The following is a 23,655-nucleotide window of genomic DNA, read 5'->3' as shown; positions in this document are numbered from 1 at the left end:
TTTTTAGGGTCTAGGGTCGACCCAAAGTCAGACAGATCAGTCGAAATAAAGACACACAACTCACCTGCGATAATAATAATGATGATAATAACAACAAAAATTTAAATAAAACTACAGTTATAACAATATAACATTTTTGCCTAAACGTCATATTAATAACCATCAGATGCAACAATAACCTGGTTGATCCTGACGAGCTCCTCCTGCTGACCCGAGGTTTTCCAGTGATGCCCTGGTACTGCCTCGCTGCAGGTGGATGGGGGGACACTCCCTATGACTTTATTATTATCATATATTACTTAATTATTGGTATTAGTGGTAACAGGGTAAAGGCAGGATTAGTTTTAATATACTTCTTTCCCTTTTATTATTATTATTTTAATTTATCTTTATTTATTTTATTATTTTTTTATTTTTCCTTCTTCTTTTTCTTGTTGTTGTTTTTTTCTTCTCACGCACACACACACATGACAGCCAACACAACCTTGTCCTCTTTATCCCATGACAACAATTAATTCAATGGCATGTTCTCACTTTTGTATTCACTGTTTTCATTAGTTTGTTAGTGTTTTGTATTGTCCTGCAATAAAAAAATAAATAAATAGAGCAGTGCAGTAATATATAAAATCATGTCAGTTTTTAACACAGTGCTTTTTGAGGGTTCAGTGGTCAGGGCCATGCAGTGTTGGTTTTCAGCCTTGTCCCTTACATACATGAATCTTTAAATGATATTATGGAGTGTAGATGCTGAAATCAATATTTTTTTGCAAGTGTGCATTGAGAAACTTTGTTCTTTAACAGCTGAACTATTTGCCCACACAGTTTTGTGAACAACTGAACCTTTCGAGGCCCCTTCCACACCTATTAATGATACTTTAATCTGTTGTCAGTTAACCAGTTTACCTGTGGAATGTTCCAAACAGCTGTTTTTTGAGCATGCCATAACTTCCCCAGTCTTTTGTTGCCCCTGTCCCAACTTTTTTGGAAAATGTTGCAGGCATCGAGTTTAAAATACGTCTATGTTTTACAAGAAATAATAAAGTTGATCAGTTTGACCATAAAAAACACAGAGGAGTGAACACCTAGGGGCGGCACGGTGGTGTGGTGGTTAGCACTCTCGCCTCACAGCAAGAGGGTTGCCGGTTCGATCCCGGGCGTGGGAGCCCTTCTGTGCGGAGTTTGCATGTTCTCCCCGTGTCAGCGTGGGCTTCCTCCCACAGTCCAAAGACATGCAGATTGGGGACTAGGTTAAATGGTAACTCTAAATTGTCCATAGGTGTGAATGTGAGCGTGAATGGTTGTTTGTCTCTATGTGTCAGCCCTGCGATAGACTGGCGACCTGTCCAGGGTGTACCCTGCCTCTCGCCCGATGTCAGCTGGGATAGGCTCCAGCCCCCCTGTGACCCTCAAGAGGATGAATGAATGAATGAGTGAACACCTATAGTCTAGAGAGATTGGAGTAAGCAGTGGGATGGAGACAACTAAAATACTTCCTGACTGAACTTATGCTGAGCTTCATTTCTTATTTTGCACACAATATCCTGCAGATATTCTGACAGCTGTTTGTAAGAAATCATACAAATACTTTAGAAAAATAATTTTATTTGCCATCTGAACAAAGAAAAACAACACAGTCCTTTGGCATTCATTGAAACTGAAATAATATCAAACAAAGACTAATATCTTATACAGAGTAACAAGCCAGCCAGTGGCTTGTTCAAACATCCACAGGTGGACTCATCTAAATAACCAAACAGATCTTTGGTTTGGTTTTCACGGTTGGTTATACTACTTCAATATTATTAAATCACACGGACAAAAAATATGTCAGTTTGTTTGTGTGATAGATTAAGCTTAGTTACCTGTGTGGTTGCACAGAAGACAAAATCTATCACAAAGTGCATTGTGCTGTTTAAGTTTGCTCTTTCAGCGTCTTTGGCTCAAAATTCCCCCAACAATTTTGGAAACAATAAGCATTTAACAAGTGACAGATGACAAATGATATATGACATGATCACTGTAAAATAACACCTCTTGGAACAGCTTAGTATCACCTGATGAGTTATTAGTTAAATATAAACTGCCCATTGATTATTAAAGGGTCCTATGTTTAGCTTTAATCAGGTGGTTGGCAGAGCATCTGCACACTTCATATTGCTTTTAAGACATTAAAATTTATAAAGATAAAAGTTTCTAACAGTTATGCGACATCTGCAAGTCTAATATGCACCACCAACAGGAGAGATGCATGAGATCCACATAGCTGAGGTGGGATTTCATTATGGAATGTGGAAGGGCTCTAAATGTCTATTTTAACATTCGTATTAATAAGGTAAATTTGTTCATCTTAACAGGTACAAATAAAACGTCTCCACACATCAAATGCACCTTAAGATGACAGAAAATGCCCTGTTAACAAGTACATTTCTGATGTCTTAAGATGTTTAATATAGTGATGGCCTCATGAAGCCTCATGAAGCAATTTATTTATTTTCTGAGCCCACTAGATGGCGCTCTTGGAGAGGCTCAAAGAATTGCAAATCAGTGTGCTTTCAACCTTTTGTTGAACAAAAAGGGCAGAATTAAATTAGAGTACACTGGGCATAGTGTTGACTCTATTCTGAGTGTGTTACTTATTTGCCATCATTATTCAATATCATATGAAATGAATGCCGAAAGTTATTTGTTTTACGACTTTATGTTACTGATTTTACTGAGGTTTGCTGCTGAATTCAGCGTCATGTTTCACTCGGCAGAACTCCAATTTAGTAAGTCAGCAGTGATGTAAATGGAGCGTTATCTGGTAAACGTCACGCTTGTTCACTTTACATGGAGCTAAAATTAAGAATTATGTAAACTGATTGCCTCGTGTTACTGTCTGTTCATGAGTCATAAGAAATCATAAATCATCTTTTTGGAGTACCTGTTGACCGTGAGCTAGCTCACTCTCTGTTAAATTTAACAATGTGCTAACGGAGCAAGGGAAGCTAATTGCTAACGCGCTCGGTTAAAAAGGAAAACAACCAATGCCTTGAGATGGCTGTTAGAGATGATCACAGGTATGATCATGTTATATTGTCTGAGGTACAGGTTCCACGTGTTTTATTTCCTAATCGCTCCAGAAAAGAGGATTAGCATGCTGTCTGCGTGTATTGTTATGTACTGTTACAACAGGAAAACAACAGTTCCTGTTCAGCGACAGAGGCTAAAGGCCAAAGGTAGTGATGTGACATTCGCAAACGAGTCAAGTCTTTGAACCAGCTTTTTGAAGTGAAGGAGTAAACCGGCTCTTTAGAGTGAACAAGCCAGTTCCTAATTTCTTTGTTTTTTGCTTTAATTTACTCTGGGCGTGACGCCAGGCAGCTAGTTTGCATGTTACCCAGCATGCAGTTCGGACACGCTGGAAAAAGTCTGAATTTAGAATTTAAACTTGTTATTGAGAGCCCCGCGGCACGGTGGTGTGGTGGTTAGCACTCTCGCCTCACAGCAAGAGGGTTGCCAGTTCAATCCTGGGCGTGGGAGCCCTTCTGTGCAGAGTTTGCATGTTCTCCCCGTGTTCTCTCCGGGCACTCCGGCTTCCTCCCACAGTCCAAAGACATGCAGATTGGGGACTAGGTTAATTGGTAACTCTAAATTGTCCGTAGGTGTGAATGTGAGCGTGAATGGTTGTCTGTCTCTATGTGTCAGCCCTACGATAGTCTGGCGACCTGTCCAGGGTGTACCCTGCCTCTCGCCCAATGTCAGCTGGGATAGGCTCCTTTTACCTGTTAAGACAAACAAATTTGACTTATCAATTATTAATTTATATTAATTATTAATTTAATTATCAATTAAATGTCAAAATAGATGTTCAAAGCCCTTCTGCGTTCCATAATTTCTCTGCTTATTTAAGCTTATTAACAAGCAATGCAAGCTTGTAGTATTCATAGAAATTAACAAATTTTTGGGCCACTTGGGGGCAGCATAACAAGCTGTAAATACAATATTCACATATCACCTTATAACAGTTGCTTATATACACAGGTACAAATAAAACGCTCCATAAAGCTGAGCTGAACTGCACAGTTTGAATTCATTCACTGAATTCATCACTACAAGCAGCACCTTTTTACAGATAATTTGATCCATCGTCAACTTAAAAATATTGAGTTGTGTGGCCATAAGGATGTTGGTTTAGTGTGTGATAAATGAGACTGTCCTTCAAAATACAACCACATAGGTTGTTTTCACAAGCAGAAATTGCGGCTCATAACTGTGTTTGTTGCTAGGAGGTGACCCCTAGTGGCCATAGTAATTACTATAGGAGCAGAGGAAGAAGTCAGGTGGCTTAGCAATAAGAGCTTCGAAGTCTGCTGTACTGGACTGTCATCCAGGAGATGGGTGTTCGTGTCCCATGTGAAACTAAAAGTCAGCGTTCAGTTATTATTATTAATGTAGCACATATGACACGTGTGTGATGACGTTACATCAGATGTCACATCAGAAGTCCTGCACCGGGTTGGGGTAACCCTCAAAAAGCTGTGTAACATTTCAGAATAAAACAAATGAAAAAGATGTGCAGTATATATACTTTTAGTAATGGGTATGGGCGGGTGCGGCTTTGACTTCGACATAATGACAGGTAATGGGTCGGTTCTGGTACTGAGCTTTACAGGTATGGGCAGGTGAGGGTTTTAAAAAATGGACCTGTGCAGGACTCTGTGTCACATGACATACAAAAAGACATAAAAAAGACTGCAGGTCTTTTTTAGTAACAGTAATACTTACTTTAAGTCAAACCATGATCTTTTTCCTGAATCTAACCACAAAGTTACCCACGGTCCTGTGGGTCATATTCAGAGGTAGGAACATATGACCTTTGTGGTCAAATGGGATGGAGGACTCATAGCAGATGAGATTAGAAAACCAGTCTGACCTAACACCTCATCTCTCTCAACAGGCTTTCCTTCAGTTGTGTAGTTTCTGGCAGTTCACTGTTGGAAGGTGTCTTCACACTTAGGCTAATTTTTAAGTTCTTTCTGGATCCGAGGCTTTTACCCAGGAAAGTTTGGTATGTTTGATATATCAAAATTGTGAACTGGTGTGATACAGAAAACTGGTCCTGAGTCCAACACCAAACTGAGGTTTGTGGTTCACTTTGGGCGAGCTCTGGCGCACAACAAAATAAATGTGAAGGCCAACAACGCCATATTGAGGGTAGGCTGAACAACATGACTGGTCTACATGACATGTTAACACTATGCGTTATCATGTACAAACCACATCATGAAGACGACACACATCACTTGTCTGTGGAAAGCCTGCATTGTTATGGACCTTATCATTCTTGTTACAGTAAATATATTATTATTATTAATCTTGATGTGGTTATCTCTGAAGTATATGGAAGTAAAAGAGTCAAAACAAACACTGAGCCATCAGAGCTGGAGGGTCCTGGGTGTCACTGGGAGACACAGCTGTCACCCATATACTGAGCGTAGCGGTCTGAGATGCTTTTCCTCAGCTCATCGATGTCTCTCCTGAGCTGGCCCACCTCCAGCAGCTTAAACCGCAGTTCTTCTTCCACCACCTCTCTGCTGTCACTCTCCTCCGCCGAAACACTCAGTGCTGGACACAGACAGCAAACAGTTATCAGATTGTGCCAGATTGTTACCTGAAGTAACTCAGTGGACATTTAGTCAAAGGTGAAGTGCGTAAGATTTAGGGGGATTTGGTGGCCTCTAGCTGTGAATTGCAAATTGCAACCAGCTAAAAACTTGTCCCGCCCAGAATTCCTTCAGTGTTCATTGTTCAGAAAGTTTTTGTCCACAGAGGTCTCTTCTTCTCCAAAACACATGAAGCAGGCGATTAGAATCACTACAAACACTGAATAAAGCAGTTTCACATTACAATTCAGCGTTTCTCTGACACTCTTCAGCATCTCAGGGCTCAGGTTTATACCATGGGCCGAATTATCCACAGAGGTCTCTTTCTTTCCTGAACAAACAGACCTGGCAATTAAAACTATAGAACACTCAAAAACACAGTTTCATGTATTTCTGACAGACTTTGGCATGTCACTGCAGCTCAAACAGTTCATACACAACAGTTCTCATTTTCAAGTGATTATAGACTAAAGTTTCTGCCAACATATCCCCCTAAATCTTACACACTGGACATTTAAGAGACTGGTGCTCTCGCAACTAACACTTTTAATAATACTGTAACTTAATGTTTTATGTTTGTCTGTATGTGTGTGTGTGTGTGTGTGTGTGTGTGTGTGTGTGTGTGTTACCCACATACATTTCATGCCCAGAAGCAGAGACAGGTTGGGCTCTTTGCCCTGTGCTCTCTGAGCCAGGATGCTGCAGAGAGCCTGGAGGTCCAGCAGACACAGGGACATCTCTTTGAGCAGCCGGCCCAGTTCAGGCATCTCCACATGGGACAAGGGAGTCACTGGCAGCCCTTCATCCACCTGTCGCTGCTTCTCAGTGGGAAACAAATGGATATTTATTGTAGTTTCTGGTAGCCATTTATGTCATGCAGCAAAAAACCTGACCCTCAGGGATGCACTAATCCAACTTTTTTCCCCCAGCTAATACGCTTCACTGATCTGATCTGATCTTATATGGATGCTAACTTTTCTTTTTCAGTTCAAAATATCTCTATTTCTCTCTAACTTTGTTTAGAACTGATGGGCTGGGTCTACTTCACAGCGTGTACAAAGTAAAAGATTTGACTGCCTATAGGAACTCTTGAGTGCAGGCAATATGTGGCACACAGTATGTCATTATGAGTTTGTGTGAATTAATAAAGACACAAAGTTCAGTTTAGATTGGACAGTTTGGTTTGCAGTATAGACTGTATATAAAGGTGGACAGCATGACAGCTCCCCAAAAGTGAAGCCAAAACATCTCAATCGCCCCCTGGTGGCTGGCTGCAGTATAGGTCTTACACCCACCCCCCTAGCATATGGGACATGGGCCAAACCAAAACTCAATAGTACACACCAAATACATTTTTCCCGATCTGGTTCTGTCATTTTAGGTAACAACTGTAGCACTTATGTTTATTCAAGTTATCTAATGCTATAAAAAGTGAGTTCCACATTATGAATGACAGCTGTGACAGACCCTAGACTGAGTTTGGCAGGTGTATGGATCAGACCTTGATACCACAGCTCCACCCACCAATCACTACTGTGCAGACTCTTCTTCCAAATGACATCACCAGCGCAGGATGGCAGTGCCTGTATCTGTGATATTTTGGCTTCAATTTCGTACAGTGGGAGGAAGTGGAGACACGTCGTACATCTGTATATAGTCGATGGATTGTGCTGAAATTCTAGAGGACATCTGAACAACCTAACCAAAGTCACCGCTACTGATCACTGACCAAATACATCCTTAGCTCAGAATATGCTGTGCGGCATGACAGACAGAAAGACAGAGACAACACTGCTACCTGTGGTAAGGCTCTGGATGGGGGGGTCAGGTTGTCCTCCTTTTCTAGCAGAGAGGACTGCTGTCGATGAGAGAGACCTTTCTTTTTTTGCAGTCTTGTACTGGTGGCCTATCAAAGCAGAAAATGTGACAGGTTAGCCTGATTTATTCTTTAGAGGAAGAATATACAGCGTGTGTGAGCTCAGAAATGACAGCTTTTCTCCATCATAAGGACTTTACAGGCTGAGAGGTTTTTCTACTTTTACTTTTTTTGTTGTGGAGGATTCAGTGACATGCATTGTTTGTATGCGGTACTTCAAATGTAGCTCCTGCCATCTGATGGCACTATTTACATTCCTACAATAACAGTTCAGCTGGGACATTAACAGCCGTAGTGACTGAAATAATAGTAATAGTGATAAACTAGTCCATACCCCTTGGTAGCTTTGTCACCTTCTACCTATGCCAATCCTCAATGCCTATGTGCAGTTTCACATAGATTGACCACGTCAGTGAGTAGAAAAACGTGGGACAGACTGATTGACTGACTGACTGACAGAATGACACACTGACAGTTTCCGTGATTATGTACAGCATACCATACCATGACTTAGTCATACCAAAAATTTGAAAAAACAAACATTCGGCCACAGGGCGGGCCACAGGGATCGGTCGCATTTTAGCCATTTTTAAGCATTCTTCTGTTGTTATAGCGCCACCCAGTTGCCAATTAAATTTCTCCAGTCACCTTAAGGCACCCTGTTCTACATATCTACCAAGTTTAGCAAAAATCGATATGGCGGTTAGGCCTAGATAAGAAATTAGCTCTCTAGCGCCCCCATTTTGTTTGATCAAGTCAATAATGGAGGGGGCCCCTCAGATAATGTGTGGTCATATGCCTACAAAGTTGCGTGGTGATCGGTGAAACCCTTGAGATGTTATACACCTTTATGTGATGAGCCACGCCCTCTGCAATATTCATTGCCTTATAGAAGCTCAGTTTTAGTAAGTTTTCCAACTTCTGCCAAGAGGGAACTTTAGATATTGGTCCCTAGATTATGTTCGCCCAGTTTCATGCAGATCGGTCAAACTTCCTAGGAAGAGATCGATTTTAAGTGTTTTTCAAAATTCAAAATGGCGGAAAATCTATATAACCAGAAGTTATGTGTTCTTTAGGCAAATTTGTTCCTCATGAGGAGAGGCATCTCTGTGCAAAGTTTCATGTCTCTACGACATACAGGGCATGAGATATGCCCATTCAAAGTTTGCCATTTTAATCAGTTCCTATAGCGCCCCCTTTGGCCAATTGATGTAATATTGCTTCATTCGCATCCTCCCATGACCCTCTACCACTGTGCCAAATTTCACATAGATTGACCAAGTCAGTGAGGAGAAAAACATGGAACAGACACACAGACACACCCACACACAGAGTTTTCGTCATTATATATTATGAAACAGGACATGAATAATCTGATGACATTACACAAGTTGTGAAAGATTACCAGTGATCATTGGTCTTGGATAGTGACTGTCAGAACAGGCAAAAATGTCATGCAGTCTGAACCTGACATAAAAAGCTCTATAGATTTGAGGAGAACTCTTGATTTCTTCCTAAGAGTGAGATGACAAATCAATCCTACCCTCATGTCTGTCTGTTAAATATAAGTCAGGAGGCAGTTAAAGCCAAACTACAACATCTTATATTTTTGTTTTAAATTAAGGCACACGTCTTTATTCTATTTAAAGACAATGGCCTCAAGGTTAAAAAAAAAACTGAGTGTGTGATTTTTATTTCTCACCGTAAGCTGCAAGGTCAGCCTCTCTATCCGCTCTTTCTGGTGCTCGATCAGCTGGTGGGGAACACAGAGAACATGTTCGTGGAGTTCATTTGTTTATGTGTGCATGCTTTGTGCATGTGTGTGTTTGGGATGCTACCCTGCTGCTGTGGTTTTGCTGCTCCAGGAGTTGAGTGTTTTCCACCTCAAGCCGCTTCAGGTCCTGCATGGGCAACCTCACCCCATCATCCAAGCAGTGCTGCACCTTCTGCTGCAGGCTGCACCAAGAGACAGACATGTACTTACACAGAGCAAGATATAAGACCATGTTCACAGCAGTTTCTCATTGAATGTAGAGGGGGGAGTTATTTAAGACTAAGTGCAAAGGAATTTAGTGCAGCGCAATTGCATATAAAGTTATAGACACCAGTTGACACACATCCACTCTGGGCCTTCCAAATTAAGGTATAGATGTGATCATGTGAGTTAAAAATGTTTTAAATTGATTTCAAAAACCCTTTTATTTCAAGATGTTATCTTTGTACGGAGATAAGATAAAAAGAGAGAGAGGGAAAGGCTCCCGTTTATCCCTGCACGAAAGCCGTGGTGTTGTTCCTGCAGTCTAACAGAACCCCAGCTCAGACAAGAGTGCTAGGAGTTAGTCCGATCAGATCAGTGCTCATTTGTAAGCAGCCTCTGGGACTCTTGGTGAGTTCCATTTGAACTGAGAAGTTGGAGCTTCTGACTTCTCAGTAAGAAATTTCAACTTGAAATCCTCCTGGACTTGTATTTCTGATCTGGAAAGTTGGGAGAACCTCACCAACCCTGACCTCCAAATCCAAGATGGCTGCTCCATGTTTCCAACTGTAGAGAAAGCTGTAGTAATACACTGTTTATTAGTAATGCAATCTTATTTGTGTTTCATTAAATCAGCGGTACACACAGTACTATGCAACTTCTATCTGTGGACATGTTGCTGCAGTGTTTGTATGGCAAATACAGCGGAATGTCTTATTCTGACGTGGCTAGAGCAAAAACTGTGAAATAAGGGGCCATACACATGCTGAATTTTTTGAGCCCTCAAATTAATTGCTTTCAATGTAGATGAGATATGGTGCTTGTTATGGTTGCTTAGCAACCACAGATGCAACCTGCCACTGTGCTCTTGAAAGTTGGTACAGAAAAGGCACAGGAGTAGCACCCAGTGCCTGACCTTGCATTTTCCAGGCAGTTAAAGACACAGCATGTGCACTGTCTCTTAGGGTTTTCCGACTTGTTTTACAGAAAGGTGTGATGTGATTCCCAGCTCTGGCTTCTGACCTCTCGGGTAAATGGGACACAGCATCTGCTATTTACCTACCCCCAGTCGGATCCTGCCAACATTAGTTAACCCTTTACTGGTTGTAGTTGAGACCATTTTGACAAGAACCGATCATTGTTATTGGGTCAAATAATTTCCCACTGCAGTACTGTTTGTACAATCAGAAGTTACTGTTTCTTTCTGGTCACCATGAACCGAGTGGGTTATCTTCTACAGCACAAATGTGTCAAAGTCTGTCTTTTGGGGAAGATTTAACACCTCGGGGCCTGCCAGATGCAGGATAATGTAATAAACCAAACCTCTGATGAAAATAATCAAATTTCATGCAGACTGGTTCTTATGGAAAAATGGATGACGGCCAGCCTGTCAGAGAAAACACTTCTTTACGTGTTACTGGGAGGAGGTTACCTGGTCAAGAGCAGGCTTAAAGAATCTCAAGCATCTTTCTGGGAGGAGTACCGAACATGAAAGCTGCAGAACAACATGGTAAAATGGGGCCAAATGGACAGTGCATACAAAAGGGGAACTGAGCAGTGTAACAGCAAGTTGAGGAGAACCTGTGTTAAATATCACACTGTGTAATTTTCTGGTTGATTATGTACCTTTGTACAGATGCCATCAGCTCCTTCTCCCTCATGGCCTGCATTTCAATGCTGACGTCTTTCTCCTTCATCAGAGCAAACCCTTCTTCTAGGCTCTGCTGTAAGCGAGATGCTGTTTTTTCCAGATCCTTGGCTTTCTGTTGCACCTCCTCCTGCTGAGCACACACACACACACACACACACACACACACACACAATGAGTGGTCAATGAACACCACTGTACTACAAGTTAATGGGCTATTCATTAACCAGTTGAGCATTACAAACAATGTTGTGTGTGTGTGTGTGTGTGTGTGTGTGTGTGTGTGTGTGTGTGTGTGTGCACGTGCGTGTGTGTATACCTGCTGGGCCTGGGCCTGCACCTCGTCCAGTGTCGGCAGGTCAGACAGGTATTTCTCCAGTGTCTCTATGCGTTGCTGTTTTTCTTGGTTCTGTTGGCTCTCCCTCTGACACTTCTTCTTCAGACTGCTGATGTAACGATCCCTCGTCTTTATCTGTCAACAGAAACACATCGTGTCACTTATACACTGATTTCATATTATCCTGGTGAATGTAATTAAAGTCCCCCTCCAGACATGTTTAAACTGTTATGATCTTTTCTTTGTTTAATAGAATATAATAGAATAGACTTTATTGTCATTGTGCTGCAGTGCAAAATAATGAGATTAGGAGGTTTTCCCTGAGTATATAGTAAAACACACACACACACACACACACACACACACAAATAAATTCAGAACACAAAACACACATTCACATAAATTAAATAAAGCAGCACTTAAAATAGCATGTTAGATAGTAAAATAAAAAGCATGATGTATAAATAGAAAAATATAAAAACAGACCAAAAAAATCACGCTGCTCGAGGGTGAATGGCGAAAGAGGAGAGTGTATGGAGATGGCTAGCGTTAGCGTAAACACGGGAGCGATTCAGCTGTACATGTCTGAGCCTCAGTCAGAATCAGATGACAAGTCTGTTGTGCACCATAAAAAGATGTTTCAGCATGCTAAGTGTAGTTAGCATCTTTCATTTGTTAGCTTGTTAGCTTGCAGAAAGTGACTGACACAGCGTTAGTGTTCGTGAAACACACAATAATCTGGTATGATGACGGTTTTTGGTAAACAGTGTATGGACCATCAGGGGATTTTTTCCATCCAAAAACTGCCAAACTGCCATGTTTGCTGTCTAAACTTTCACTTTGCTAATGCTAACTCTGCTCTCTGTAGGGGAGACTGGGGACAACTGTAACAAGGGGCGACTGTAAAATCTAAAATTGTACCAATCAGAAACGAGACAAAACCATGACAGTCATTATACACATGGTCTGCGATGATCCCTCTTGCCTGACAAATGACACACTGATGTCTCATTTTGAGAAATTTCATTTACAGTATTTTCCTCACACTAACCTCTCATAGCTGATATGATTAATTCCATATGATTGTTCTAAGTGTTGGGGCAGATGTAGCATTTGACTTCTAGTGTGTCAATCAATACTGTGACTCTTACACTGCTTGTAAATAAGTAGATGTCTGTTAACAAGTAGGGCACAGATGGTGTACAAGTTACTTACATAAAAATTCTGTCCAAAAAGTTCAAGAGATTTTTAAGTAACAACATCACGACGAGTCCGCTCTGTGCTGGAGGGTTTCAGGTCTCTTTGCTTGTGTTGTGTCAACGTCTCTTACCTTGTTGATATGAGTTTCCTGTATTAGTCAGTGATCGGCTTTCGTATTAGTGATGAACCTAATCTAGCTCACTCGGCGTACGTCTGAATCTCAGATTTGTGCACAGTAGAGGAATGTGAAAACACCTCGCACAGATACAAGTCAGTAGAGTCAAGGTCAGACATTCAGGGGACACAAAAAGAAGAAAAACACATATCTGAGTGGAGGGGGACTTCAACTGTTTTCAACATAATATAAAAAGCATAAACACATATTGACAAGCACACATGGATGAATTTGTTCTCATCAGCTCTGTTCTGTCCTTATTGTACCTTCTCCTCCAGTTTCCTGATGTCCTCTGTATATTTTTGTGTGGCTTGCTTGAAGAACTCGTTCAAATGAAGAACTTCCAGTTCAGCCACTGCCAGCTTCCTACCAAGATCTTCATCACAGCACAGCCTGTCAGACGGCTGTTTGCATGGCGTTCTCATCGCTGATTCCTGTTGGAAAAACTACAACTTGTGCTGTGACTTGTCTTATGAAGGGATGTGATTATCACAGTAAGAATTTGGATACTCATTCATCACAAAGTATTGGTACCTTAGTACTTGGGATGTGTGGCTCATCAAACCATCCTCTCTGGCTCTGCAGGACCTGCTGAGCTCTGAGCTCATTCTCTCTGATCCGAGCGTGGAGCTGCAAGATCTGCTGCTTCTGTCTAAAACACACAACATGAGCCTGCTCACAAACACTGTCATCTGGCCTTTCGAGAGCATCACAAAGGAGCTTTGTATTAAAGGTCCAGTGTGTAGGATCTGGAGGGGATAAATTGGCAGAAATGGAATATGGATGCAAGTATCTTTTCTTAGTGAATAATTACTTAGAAAATAATTATCACTGTGTTTTCATTGTCTGATAATGAGCCACTTATATCTACATAAGGAGCAGGTGCTCATCCACAGAGATTGTCATGTTCACCGCCATGTTTCTACAGTAGCCCAGAACAGACAAACCAAACACTGGCTCTAGATAGACAAATTTGCATTTTCAGGGTAGCCAGTGTAATTAGCCGCCAGTCCACAACAAGAGCATCTGAAAAATACTGATTTCTTTAACATGAAACTACTTTATTCATTTGTTTTACCAGTGTAAATCATCTGGTCTAGTTGTTTTGGAGAGGAAGAGACTCCTGTGGATAATCGGGCTCCTTCTGAATGTCTGGATCAGAAAATAGGTGAGCACACCTTAATACGTGCTGGGCAAGTGTGTGTCCGGCAGTACCTCTCTATCTCCAGCTCTCTCTGTCTCAACAGCCCCTCTTTAACCTTCACCAGAGTGTTGACTGGAAGGGAGCTCCCCATCAGCATCTGCAAACGCACATCACCAACACACACGCTGTAACACACACAGTGCACAAGTACATACCGACTTAACTGATAACAGTGATGTTCATGATCTGTTTTTGATCCGTTGCTCATGTGTCAGGGGCAGGTGCTCAAGCAAAGAAAAAAACGGTACCTGTCTATTTAATTTCAAAAATAAAGTTATATACAGTAACAAGTTTTGCTTACTTAAGTAACTGTTTTACTGCCCATACAGTGATGTAAACAAGGGTGTCATTTTGTTTAAATATTGTGAGCGACACATATTAAGTTAGGGTGTCTGGGGGTCCTCCATCAGGAAATTTTGAGTCTCAAACACAAAACATCCTGCATTCTGTTGCATTTATTTATGTAAAGGCAAACAAAATTCAGGTGGCAGGTGACATATCAAAATAACAATGTAATTGAATATAATGCAGTAAGACTCTCAGCCATTCTGTACTGTTTTCAAGTATTTTTTCTCCTGTAGATCAACCTGTCTTATTTCATGTTGTCTGCTGAGTGTACACACGTGTTTTACGCTGTATTAATGATGGACCATGTTCTGCAGTAAGGTATAAATTTTTCTGGATGTACAAAGTAGAGGCTACTCTGACATACTGACACACTGAGGATAATTTTTACCTCACGTTTCTTCAATATGAAGTTAACAGAGTGCTGAAGAGAGAAGAGTCTTTTGGGGGGAAGTTTGGTACATTTACATCTAATTTAGCCTCTTGCAAACATGGGTCTTTTCTTCAGGCCTTAAATGCAAGCCTTAGTTTATATTTTCTCTTGTTTTTTACCTTCCTATCAGAACCCTTCAATTTAGCCTGCGATCAAGCTTAGTACTTTATTTCCTGTTGGTTCAGACATTAAAGTTGTTTTTTTAAAATTCAATCCAAAGTCCAAGAATTTGTAAACAACAAAAAGTTTGTGTATACGAAGAAAAACGCTGTGATTTCATTAGTCACCAACTAATATTAAAAATTATCCTCTAAATATACTTTAAATATTCTTAAAGAATCCCAGAGAATAGATGCCTGTAGCACGAGGCATGTGCAGCACCAAATTGAAACTCAGATTGATTTAAATGAATTATCAGAACCACGGCATGGGAGATCTAAACAATTATCGAGTTGAGTTTTGGTTTTTAAAGTTTTGTTGTTGTTGTTTTTTTATTCAGGCCCTATTCCTTTTTTGTTATTTTGAAACTGTAAAAGACTGAAATTAAAAAGTAATGCTGCTTTTTGAAAATCAATTCATCTTCTATAACTGTCCACAGTAAACGGAATTTGAACCCGGGGTGCCCACACTTTTGCATGCCACTGTGTATGCCTTCCCTCTCCCTCTAGCTTCATTATTATACCCCTCCTCTCACCTGACTAAGCCCTGGTTCTTGCTGATGTCCCTGCTGACATGATAACGGACCATCTCCGCCGCAGACCTCTGTCCCAGCAATACTGATCTGACCTCCTACACTCTCTCCTTTGGGTCTGTACTCCATCTGCTCAGTCAGCCACATCTGGGTGCGGACTGAGGGCTGAATCGGGGAGCCTCTGTCAGTCTGATGACCCAGTGGAGAGTCTGCTTGTTTGGGTAAGCTGAGGCCATAACCCTGTGTACCTCCCCGAGACAGTTTAGCTTCTGGTAAAGCACTGTAGTTCATGTCCAAACTGCTGTGCTTGACTGAAGACGACAGAGCTGAGGAAAGGGACAGGTCTGTGTCCAAACCACTGGATCTACTGCTGTGGTTGTACCGGTAACAGGGGCCAGCTCCTGGTGAGCGCTGCAGCAGGCTGTGGCAGAGCATGGAAGAGGATAAAGGCAGATAAAGGTCCACGTTTGCCCGAGCAGGCTCTTTTCTATACCCATAGAGCAGATTTCTGTCCAGGGAGCCGTGTGAATCTGCCTTGTACTGATCACATGATGTCCTAGTGGAGCTTTTATCAGCCCCAGATGACAACTTGGTGAGGGAGGACCACCTCCTGATGGGCTGGTGGTCCTTCATGTCCAGACAGCTTGGTGCACTCAGGGGAGATATGGCTGGTGTAAGCAGCTGGCAAGACCTGCTCCAACGACCTGAGCTGCTGGGTGAGGCTGGAACTCTAAAACTGGTGTAGGGTGAGGAGGACGGGGATAGCATGACGTGGACAAAAGGGACGGCGCTATCATCCTGGCCCAAGTGATGCTGGGACAGCGGCTGGAAGGACAGAGGCGTGGTACTGGAACTGGAGTCGTCTGTAAGACATACAGGCCAAACAGACCATTAGGCGGGGTTTGGTCACACAGAGAAAATGTTTTTTATTAAACTTTAACTTGAATTAAACATTAAAATTTCGGGTATATATGTGCTTTTAAGGCACTTCACACACCTCACCCCTAAATTAAAAACACATGTTCTTCTTACCCTTAGTGCTATTTATCAGTCTAGATTGCAGAAGGAAGTGTGCATCTTAGTTTGATACTGCTGGCTTACACTATCAGCACAAGCCTTTTGCCAATGAGTAGATGCACTCTTCCTTCTGCGCAGTGATACAGTTGGCAAGCAGCAAGGTCTGGATTATCTTGAGTAAGCAGGTCATGATTTTTACAAAGTTGAGTTGTTGTTGTTTGTGAGTCTGTTGAGTTTTTCAAATGTATTTTTTTGGCGCTTTGAGCACCATAAGCTGAGTGTCATCTAGTTCCATTATATTGGAGAGAAGGCATACATCTCTATAGACAATGTCTCCAACACTGGGCGACTCCCACCAAAACAATCTAGACTGGTAAACAGCACTACAGGTAAGAGGAAAAAATTATGTTACCTTTAATGTGTGATCAACAGTCTATATCCCCTTTCACACTGTCTATTCAAGGCAAGACCTTCACACTATTATGTTGCCTCGCCATTCTGTATAAAAGATACAATCATGTAATGGGTGGACAGAGTGATCTCGCCTTGAAGGTAGTAGTCAACATAAATTTTAATTCATAAGTTAAAGTCTTCAGTCTGTTCATCTGAGTTTGATTATTTTTATTGCAGCAAAATGTGATGCAAAGCAGACTGAAAGCTAGTCAGAAATGCTGCATACACCTAACAAACTGAACTGTTGGCAGATTTGACGCCCTCTGCGAGGCCAGATTAACACTTTACATGCAGGTATCCTGCTAACTGAATGGTAAGGCTTATCCACAATCCCCCATTCCTGTGCCGCATTTTGCAGGAGGTCTGCAGTGTTTGCTCCGGTGTGACTTTCATGTACTGATCTAGTTTGGAGAACGTGAGACAACAGTCACCACTCCTCTGTGAGATAATGTGTTGTTAATGCCACCCTTCCTGCTGTTTGAGTACATTCCTCAACTTTATGCTTCACTTCTCTGCAGAGCTTGGGTATGGCTGTGTCGGTGAAAAATGATCAGGACAGAGTCACATACCTGGGTTCCAGTGTTTTTGGCATGTAACAAAAGCCTTAGTTTTCAACAAAGCTCTATGGATGCAGATCTTTGCAAATGAAGCAGATGATGGACTGTGTTATTTTCGTAGTATTGCCAGAGTATTTTATTCTCATATGACACTGCTTACAAATCGCCTATGTCATATCCAAGTCCTTCTTTCCTTTCATGTTAAAAAATCCTAAATAAGTCCAGATATTTAAAACCAGACGGCACATGTCTGATTTCTTTCTCTGCTGCCTCCATCTTTGCTTTGATGAAATTCTTCTAAATGCTGTTGACTAAGACATCTGCTGACCTCACCAGGAAAAACACCATCAGCACCATCTAGTGGACCAAAAAAGCAATTGATTTTATAATCTAGTACCAAAAGGTGTGTGTAATAAAAGATCGATACTTGGCGCCCCTGTATTGATACAATATCACCATGCAAAATATCGTGATACTATGCTTTATCACTTTTTCCCCCACCACTTGACAGGTGTAACATTTGACAATCTATTATGTGTGCAAACCACCAACAGGAAAAAAGCAGCTGATAGCAGTTAGTAGGTAAATCAAAGAAGAACAGTGGACAAAAATAGCCACAACTTGGGAAAACAATGAAGTCCAGGAGCTCCTTACCCTCAAAGCAGAGGACGGTAAATGATCTTCGTGCCATGTTAATGCCATTGTTATTGTTTAGAAAGTGCTGCTGACATGTATGTTATATGTCAACGCTGTTGTGTTACATGTTAGAACAGTGCAGGACAATCAGAAGAGAAACATACATTTGGCACAATGTATCACCTTAAAACTTTGACGCAGCTGATTCCAAGTGATGAGAAAATAAAGATTTGTGCAAATTTTAGCAGAACTAGAAGCAAAAAAAAGTGAGCTTCTGGAGGAGACAGAGCAGCAGCTCCCTTGTTGGGAGTTTTCTGGAGTTACATAATATGGGAGTTGTTTGTCATGAATTATTGTGTGTTGGCAGTGATACTGCAGTTGTTAAATATACACTCATGGTTTACAGTTCCAGCTGTGGGTGAACGCTAAACTGCTTGTGAGCATCATTAAATCCACATATCCATCAGCCTCTTTGTTTTTTGATGTTATGTGATGCATATGCCTCATATCTCTAGTGTATTGGTAATGCTGCTACGTCATCAGAATTCAGCACAAGCAAACTTTCCATTTGGTTTCTTAGGTTTACTTGATGTGTTGTTTGGGAATGCTGAATGTTTGACTGTAAGAGGGATCCTGTAAAATGACGCTGTAGTTTTGCTGATAGTTCATTACACCACACTCACATTTGATTTAAGCTAATACAAAACTACTGCAAGAGACAAACAGTGCAGAGCACACAGACAGGACCTCCTACCTTCCACGCTGTCAGAGCAGTATGTGCCAATGCCAGTGTCCCCACTGTCAGACACCGTGCTGTGTCTGCGCCCACCACAGATACTGTTCCCAGGACCAGGAGGGTTACTGTGCCAGGCTGATTCATGGCCAGGAACCCATCCTGGAGATCCACCGCCACTGGAGCCTAAAACAACAGTTTTGAAAATGATATTCTTATTAGGTTTTTTTTCGGTAATTGGTCAAAGACAAAATATTGGACAAATAATTCTGACAAAGACTTAAGTGTACAACATTCATGGCAAGCCATCCAATAGTTATTGGATACTCAGGTAAGTGTTACACTTTGGATTCCATGTACTGCTGAATGCTGAAAAGCCTCTGTCCTCAGTGTCAGGATCTAAGATGCACTGTAAATATCTAGCAAGTTTGATCTGAGGGAGTTCTGACTGAACGAAGGTGCATGGCTCACTAACAGCACTTCGTCAGCCCTCATGATTATCATCAGCCAGTGGGAGACTGCCATAATGCTGTGTGCATGTACACACTCGTGTGTGTATGTGTGTGTTTGAAGGATTGAGTGCGCGTCTCGAGATGAAACAGGCCCAGACATGGAAATGAAGCTGACACATTCAAAGGTCTTGTTTTGTCCAACCACAAATCCAAAACCAAAAATATGATGTTTCATTTTAAAGTATAGCAAATATTCAGGCGATGGAACATGTGATGTTTTTGCATTTTCAAGTAAGACTTAAATGATGAGCCTTATCAATTATCAAAACAGTTGCCAAATAATTTTGTGTCGGGGTGGGGGGAAAAATCGATTTTAGATGCATCGAGATTCTGTCTTGAACGATGCGAGCATTGATGTGGAAAACTCATAATTGATTTTTCAAATTACCATAATTCCTCGACCATTCGCACTGTTGACGTAATTCCAACGGATTCTGAAAGCTGAGAAGCACAGCAAAAACATTACGGTAGTGATGTCATTGCTTGTGGAGGAGGGGAGGGAAGTGAGCACAGCAGGAGGAGTGTGACAGCTGACGAGGAGAGTGCAAGTTGGAATGTTTTAGCGGCGTTTTGGTGGCGTTTTCTTTGTAAAATATATTTAGTGTTGTAAATAATAGTGTTTGTTTTTTTTGAGAGCTTTTGAGTTTTTTTATGCCGTGTTTTTGAGTGTTTTTTGTCGTGTTTTCGTCGTGTTTTCACCATAGTTTGTAGTTTTGCCACCATTTGTCTTTTCTTACAATAGTTCATGTTTTTATAGTTCATAGATAGTCAGTTATAGTTTTGTAAATACTGGAGGAGAAATGTCGAGGAGGTCGACGAGGGACAGGAGAGTCCCGTTGAGATTTGTGGATGAGAGGATGGACCGGAGGAGACTGGTGGAGTGTAGTCATCTCAACCACAGTAAGTAATACAGTTTGTATGCACTGGATATGTATTCCCAGCTTTATTACAATACTGATTTTCAATATCTAGTGTAAATTTTCTTATTGGCTCATTTTAGAATCGAGAAACGTTTTATAATTGAAATCGTTGCCCTCGGAATCGGAATTGAATTGAATCGTGAGGTGCCTAGATATTCCCACCCCTAATTTTGTGTAAACCAGTAAGTGAATCCACAAGGCCTCCTTGTTTGAGCTCAAGGTAAGTCTGTTGTCTCAGTCTCTCTCTTTAGTATCTGCAGGTAGTTTTTCCTTATATATTATATCCCTCCTGTTGTCAGGATCAAATGTGGCCTACAGGAATGCATTACCAGGTGGACCCCACCCATCCACCTCCACAAAGACTGGAGTGGTGGATGCCATCGTGTGACTTCCTGGTGATGCTACAGAATGAACTTGCATGCTCAAAGTTATTTTCCTTTATGGATTTCACTCAGTATTTCATAGTATTAATTACGCTGAGTGTTAGTGACACAACAGTATTCACCTGGTATATAAACTTGGGGTGGGAATCACCAGAGGATCCACGATACAATATTATCATGATACTTAAGTCATAAAACAATATTATTGCAATTTTAAATATGTTGTGATAAAATATATTGATTTACCTTACCATTACCTTTTTCAGTTGCATTTTATGTCCCAAAAGAAAAAAACTTTGTCAACATCTGTTTTATCTAATAAGATTAGGTTTGCAGTCTGTTCATCTCATTTCAGCTTTTTTTTATTGCAGCAGCAGCAAAATGTATCTAGTGGTTTGAAAAAGCTTATTCTAGTGTGGAGGTTTAATTTGTATTTGTCCTATTAATAATCAATATAATTAAAAAAAAAATGATACTTGGCACTGTGTGATGATGCAGTATTGATACACAAAAATATTGCGATACAATGCTTTATCGATTTTTTCCCCTCACCCCTTCTATTGAAAATCTAACAGTAACATGTTATGCTTTTAAATTGCTGGGAAAAATAAAGTGAATGCAGTAAACTGTAACACACATTACTGCCACCACTGATCATTTCCAAATAATGATTCAAGACAGTAGTAATTAAAAAAAAAAAAAAAAAAAATAGCTATTGAAGCTTATGTTTACACATGAATAGAGCTTTGTATGATGTAGGCTACAATAAAGCACTGAAATGCTGTTTCATTCAAACAAGCACTCAAAACACTAGACACAAAACCAACAAAAGTTGAAATGATTTAATAAAATATTAAAACTTGTGTTTGATATACACACCCCCTCTCCAGTGGCTCTATGTGGCTTTTACAAGAAATTACATGGAAGTGAATAACAGTTATTTTTTTATGTTTTAATTTTCCATTTTACATTGACGTAGGCTTAAAGTGATTCATACATTTTTCAATACATTCATACACTTTCAAAAAAAAGTTTTAACACTCCTTACATCAACTTAAGTTTGCGTCATACATCTATGACCTGGCGCCTTCTCCTAAATTTTGGTGAATCTGAATAGCGGTGGCTAGTTAGTGGAGGAGTCTCCCTGATTGGGCTAGCTATTGATTCCAAATCCAGGAAAGAAAAATTCTCAGAGGAAAACAGAGAACTCAATAGTGAGGGACAGATTTCTTTGCTTTCACCGCCAACGCAACGTTTATGCACAAAATAATCAATGCTCATTTACAACTATTAGCCTAGTAATATTGATTAGCTTATTAGGACCTAATAGGCTGTGTTATCTTTATTGTAAAGCACAAATATATACTGTGGCTCCAGACATTTTTTTTTTACTTTAACTGTCTCTCTTTTGATAGTAAAGGTTGCTGACCCCTGCTAGTATGTCCTTTTCCAGTTTTAAATTGCATGTCCTGTTCAAAAAGTCTTTTAAAGTGCATGCCACGTTTTTTTGTTTTGTTTTGTTTTTTTCTCTTTATGCTGTGTTGTATTTAAGGTAGCCTTGTGTAACATGTTGGTCAAGGGACTACAGATGAAAAACAGCCTCTTGGCTAATTCTGGCATTTTTTTTACCTCCTGTATTTATTAATGTGCACTGTCCCTTCTTAAATAAATTAAACTGAAACTGTATTCAGCGGTGTAGTGGAGGGTATACAGGTGTACAGGGTTAACCCACCTCTTTTTCTGTCAGTTTACAGTATACCCACTTATCAGCTAAAGAGCCATTGATATAGCACAGTATTCCCACTTCCTCCTCTGTAACTTACTCATCTAACGTTACCCAGTAGTGCACACACCTCATCATCACCACTGTTTACATTATGAAGACTACTGTGGTATCCTACTCTAGTCCATATGCAGTACTTACATACGTACTGATACTTACTGTAATCAATTGATTTCAAGCACATCCCAGTCCTCAATGATCACTGACTCGTTTAGGCCGAGTTAGTCCCGCACCTCCAGTAATCTCAGCTGCTTTCTTATCTGCTCTCTTCAGTTTACTTGCAGCTGCTGTGTGACTCCTCAGAGCAAAGAAACCACACCAACACACACTTCTTCTCTCTGTGTTCAGTTAGTTGATCCTTCGTGTTAATGCAGCCTGTAGTATCACAGTGGTGTAATATCCCAGTAGTTGCTCATGTGTGCTAGCTGCTGTACTGCAGCAGCTGTTGGCCTTTAAACCACAACCACATCCAGCTAGCTCGCATCTCAAGCATCATCTTATCAGCACACACCGCTCTCTTCTCACCGTTATCTTATAGGCGACTCACCTGTTTTAGTAGACTCGTATCCGTCTTCTAAATCACTCCTGTACCACATTTTGTGTTATTCTTGGCTGTATGTTATAAACAGCAGGGAAAAAACGTCAGTCCGGTCAGAGGACAAAATAAAGGACGAGGCCAAAGTCAGAAAAGACGAGTTCTCTGGTATTCATTACATTATAGTACAAATGATTAAAAAAAACCGTATCTGAAATGTTGTCGGTGTGAAAAACATTCTCCGTCCTATAACGGTATCCTTCCTATAAATTAAGCCCGCACGTCCGGAGCTGAACGTCCTCTGAGAGGAAGTGACTCAACAAACTCCGCCTCCGCAGCTCAGAGCTCAGCCACGAGCCACTGCAGCCCATAGACATATATACTGTCAGGGCTACGGAGTGTCAGTTAGGCCAATATCAAATAAAAATAAAAATAAACTTTAAAATAAAAAAATATGGTTATGAACAAATCCTAAAGTAAAAAAATGAGGCAATACATGTTTAATAAAAATAAATATAATACAGAAAGTGGTCATTATAGCCATATTTCTTTATTTCGGGTACTTTTATTTCGTAATTCCACGTTTATTAATTTTAG

General features: G+C 40.8%; 1 protein-coding gene across 3 annotated transcripts; it reads right to left on the bottom strand.

Moving 5' to 3' along the window:
* Positions 1-1,585: 1,585 nt before the first annotated feature.
* Positions 1,586-23,380, bottom strand: cep85l (centrosomal protein 85, like). Of its 3 annotated transcripts, none has more exons than XM_049590664.1 (13): positions 23,071-23,380; positions 18,947-19,111; positions 15,533-16,392; positions 14,072-14,157; positions 13,391-13,508; positions 13,123-13,302; positions 11,464-11,616; positions 11,123-11,277; positions 9,360-9,477; positions 9,224-9,274; positions 7,444-7,551; positions 6,283-6,463; positions 1,586-5,607 (listed from the first exon to the last, which is right to left on the bottom strand). In XM_049590664.1, exons 1-13 carry the CDS (start codon positions 23,117-23,119, stop codon positions 5,441-5,443), a joined length of 2,391 nt encoding a protein of 796 aa, XP_049446621.1. In that variant the 5' UTR covers positions 23,120-23,380; the 3' UTR covers positions 1,586-5,440. The 3 variants fall into 3 exon arrangements, with proteins under 3 accessions (XP_049446621.1, XP_049446622.1, XP_049446623.1); XM_049590665.1 differs by having other exon boundaries at positions 11,123-11,274; XM_049590666.1 differs by having other exon boundaries at positions 13,123-13,290.
* Positions 23,381-23,655: the final 275 nt, after the last annotated feature.

Source organism: Epinephelus fuscoguttatus, linkage group LG11 (assembly GCF_011397635.1).
Source record: "Epinephelus fuscoguttatus linkage group LG11, E.fuscoguttatus.final_Chr_v1".
NCBI lineage: Eukaryota > Metazoa > Chordata > Actinopteri > Perciformes > Serranidae > Epinephelus > Epinephelus fuscoguttatus.
Note: the sequence above shows the minus strand (reverse complement) of the source record. Positions and strands in the feature narration are given on the sequence as shown.

What these genes read in the sequence shown, in the direction of transcription:
- cep85l (XM_049590664.1), bottom strand. Translation starts at nt 23,119, where the DNA reads ATGTGGTACAGGAGTGATTTAGAAGACGGATACGAGTCTACTAAAACA. An exon ending in TGCAGGCCCAGGCCCAGCAG is followed by an intron (nt 11,278 to 11,463) that starts GTATACACACAC and finishes GTGTGTGCTCAG; the next exon opens with CAGGAGGAGGTGCAACAGAA. An exon ending in CTGATGGCATCTGTACAAAG is followed by an intron (nt 9,478 to 11,122) that starts GTACATAATCAA and finishes CTCTTGGTGCAG; the next exon opens with CCTGCAGCAGAAGGTGCAGC.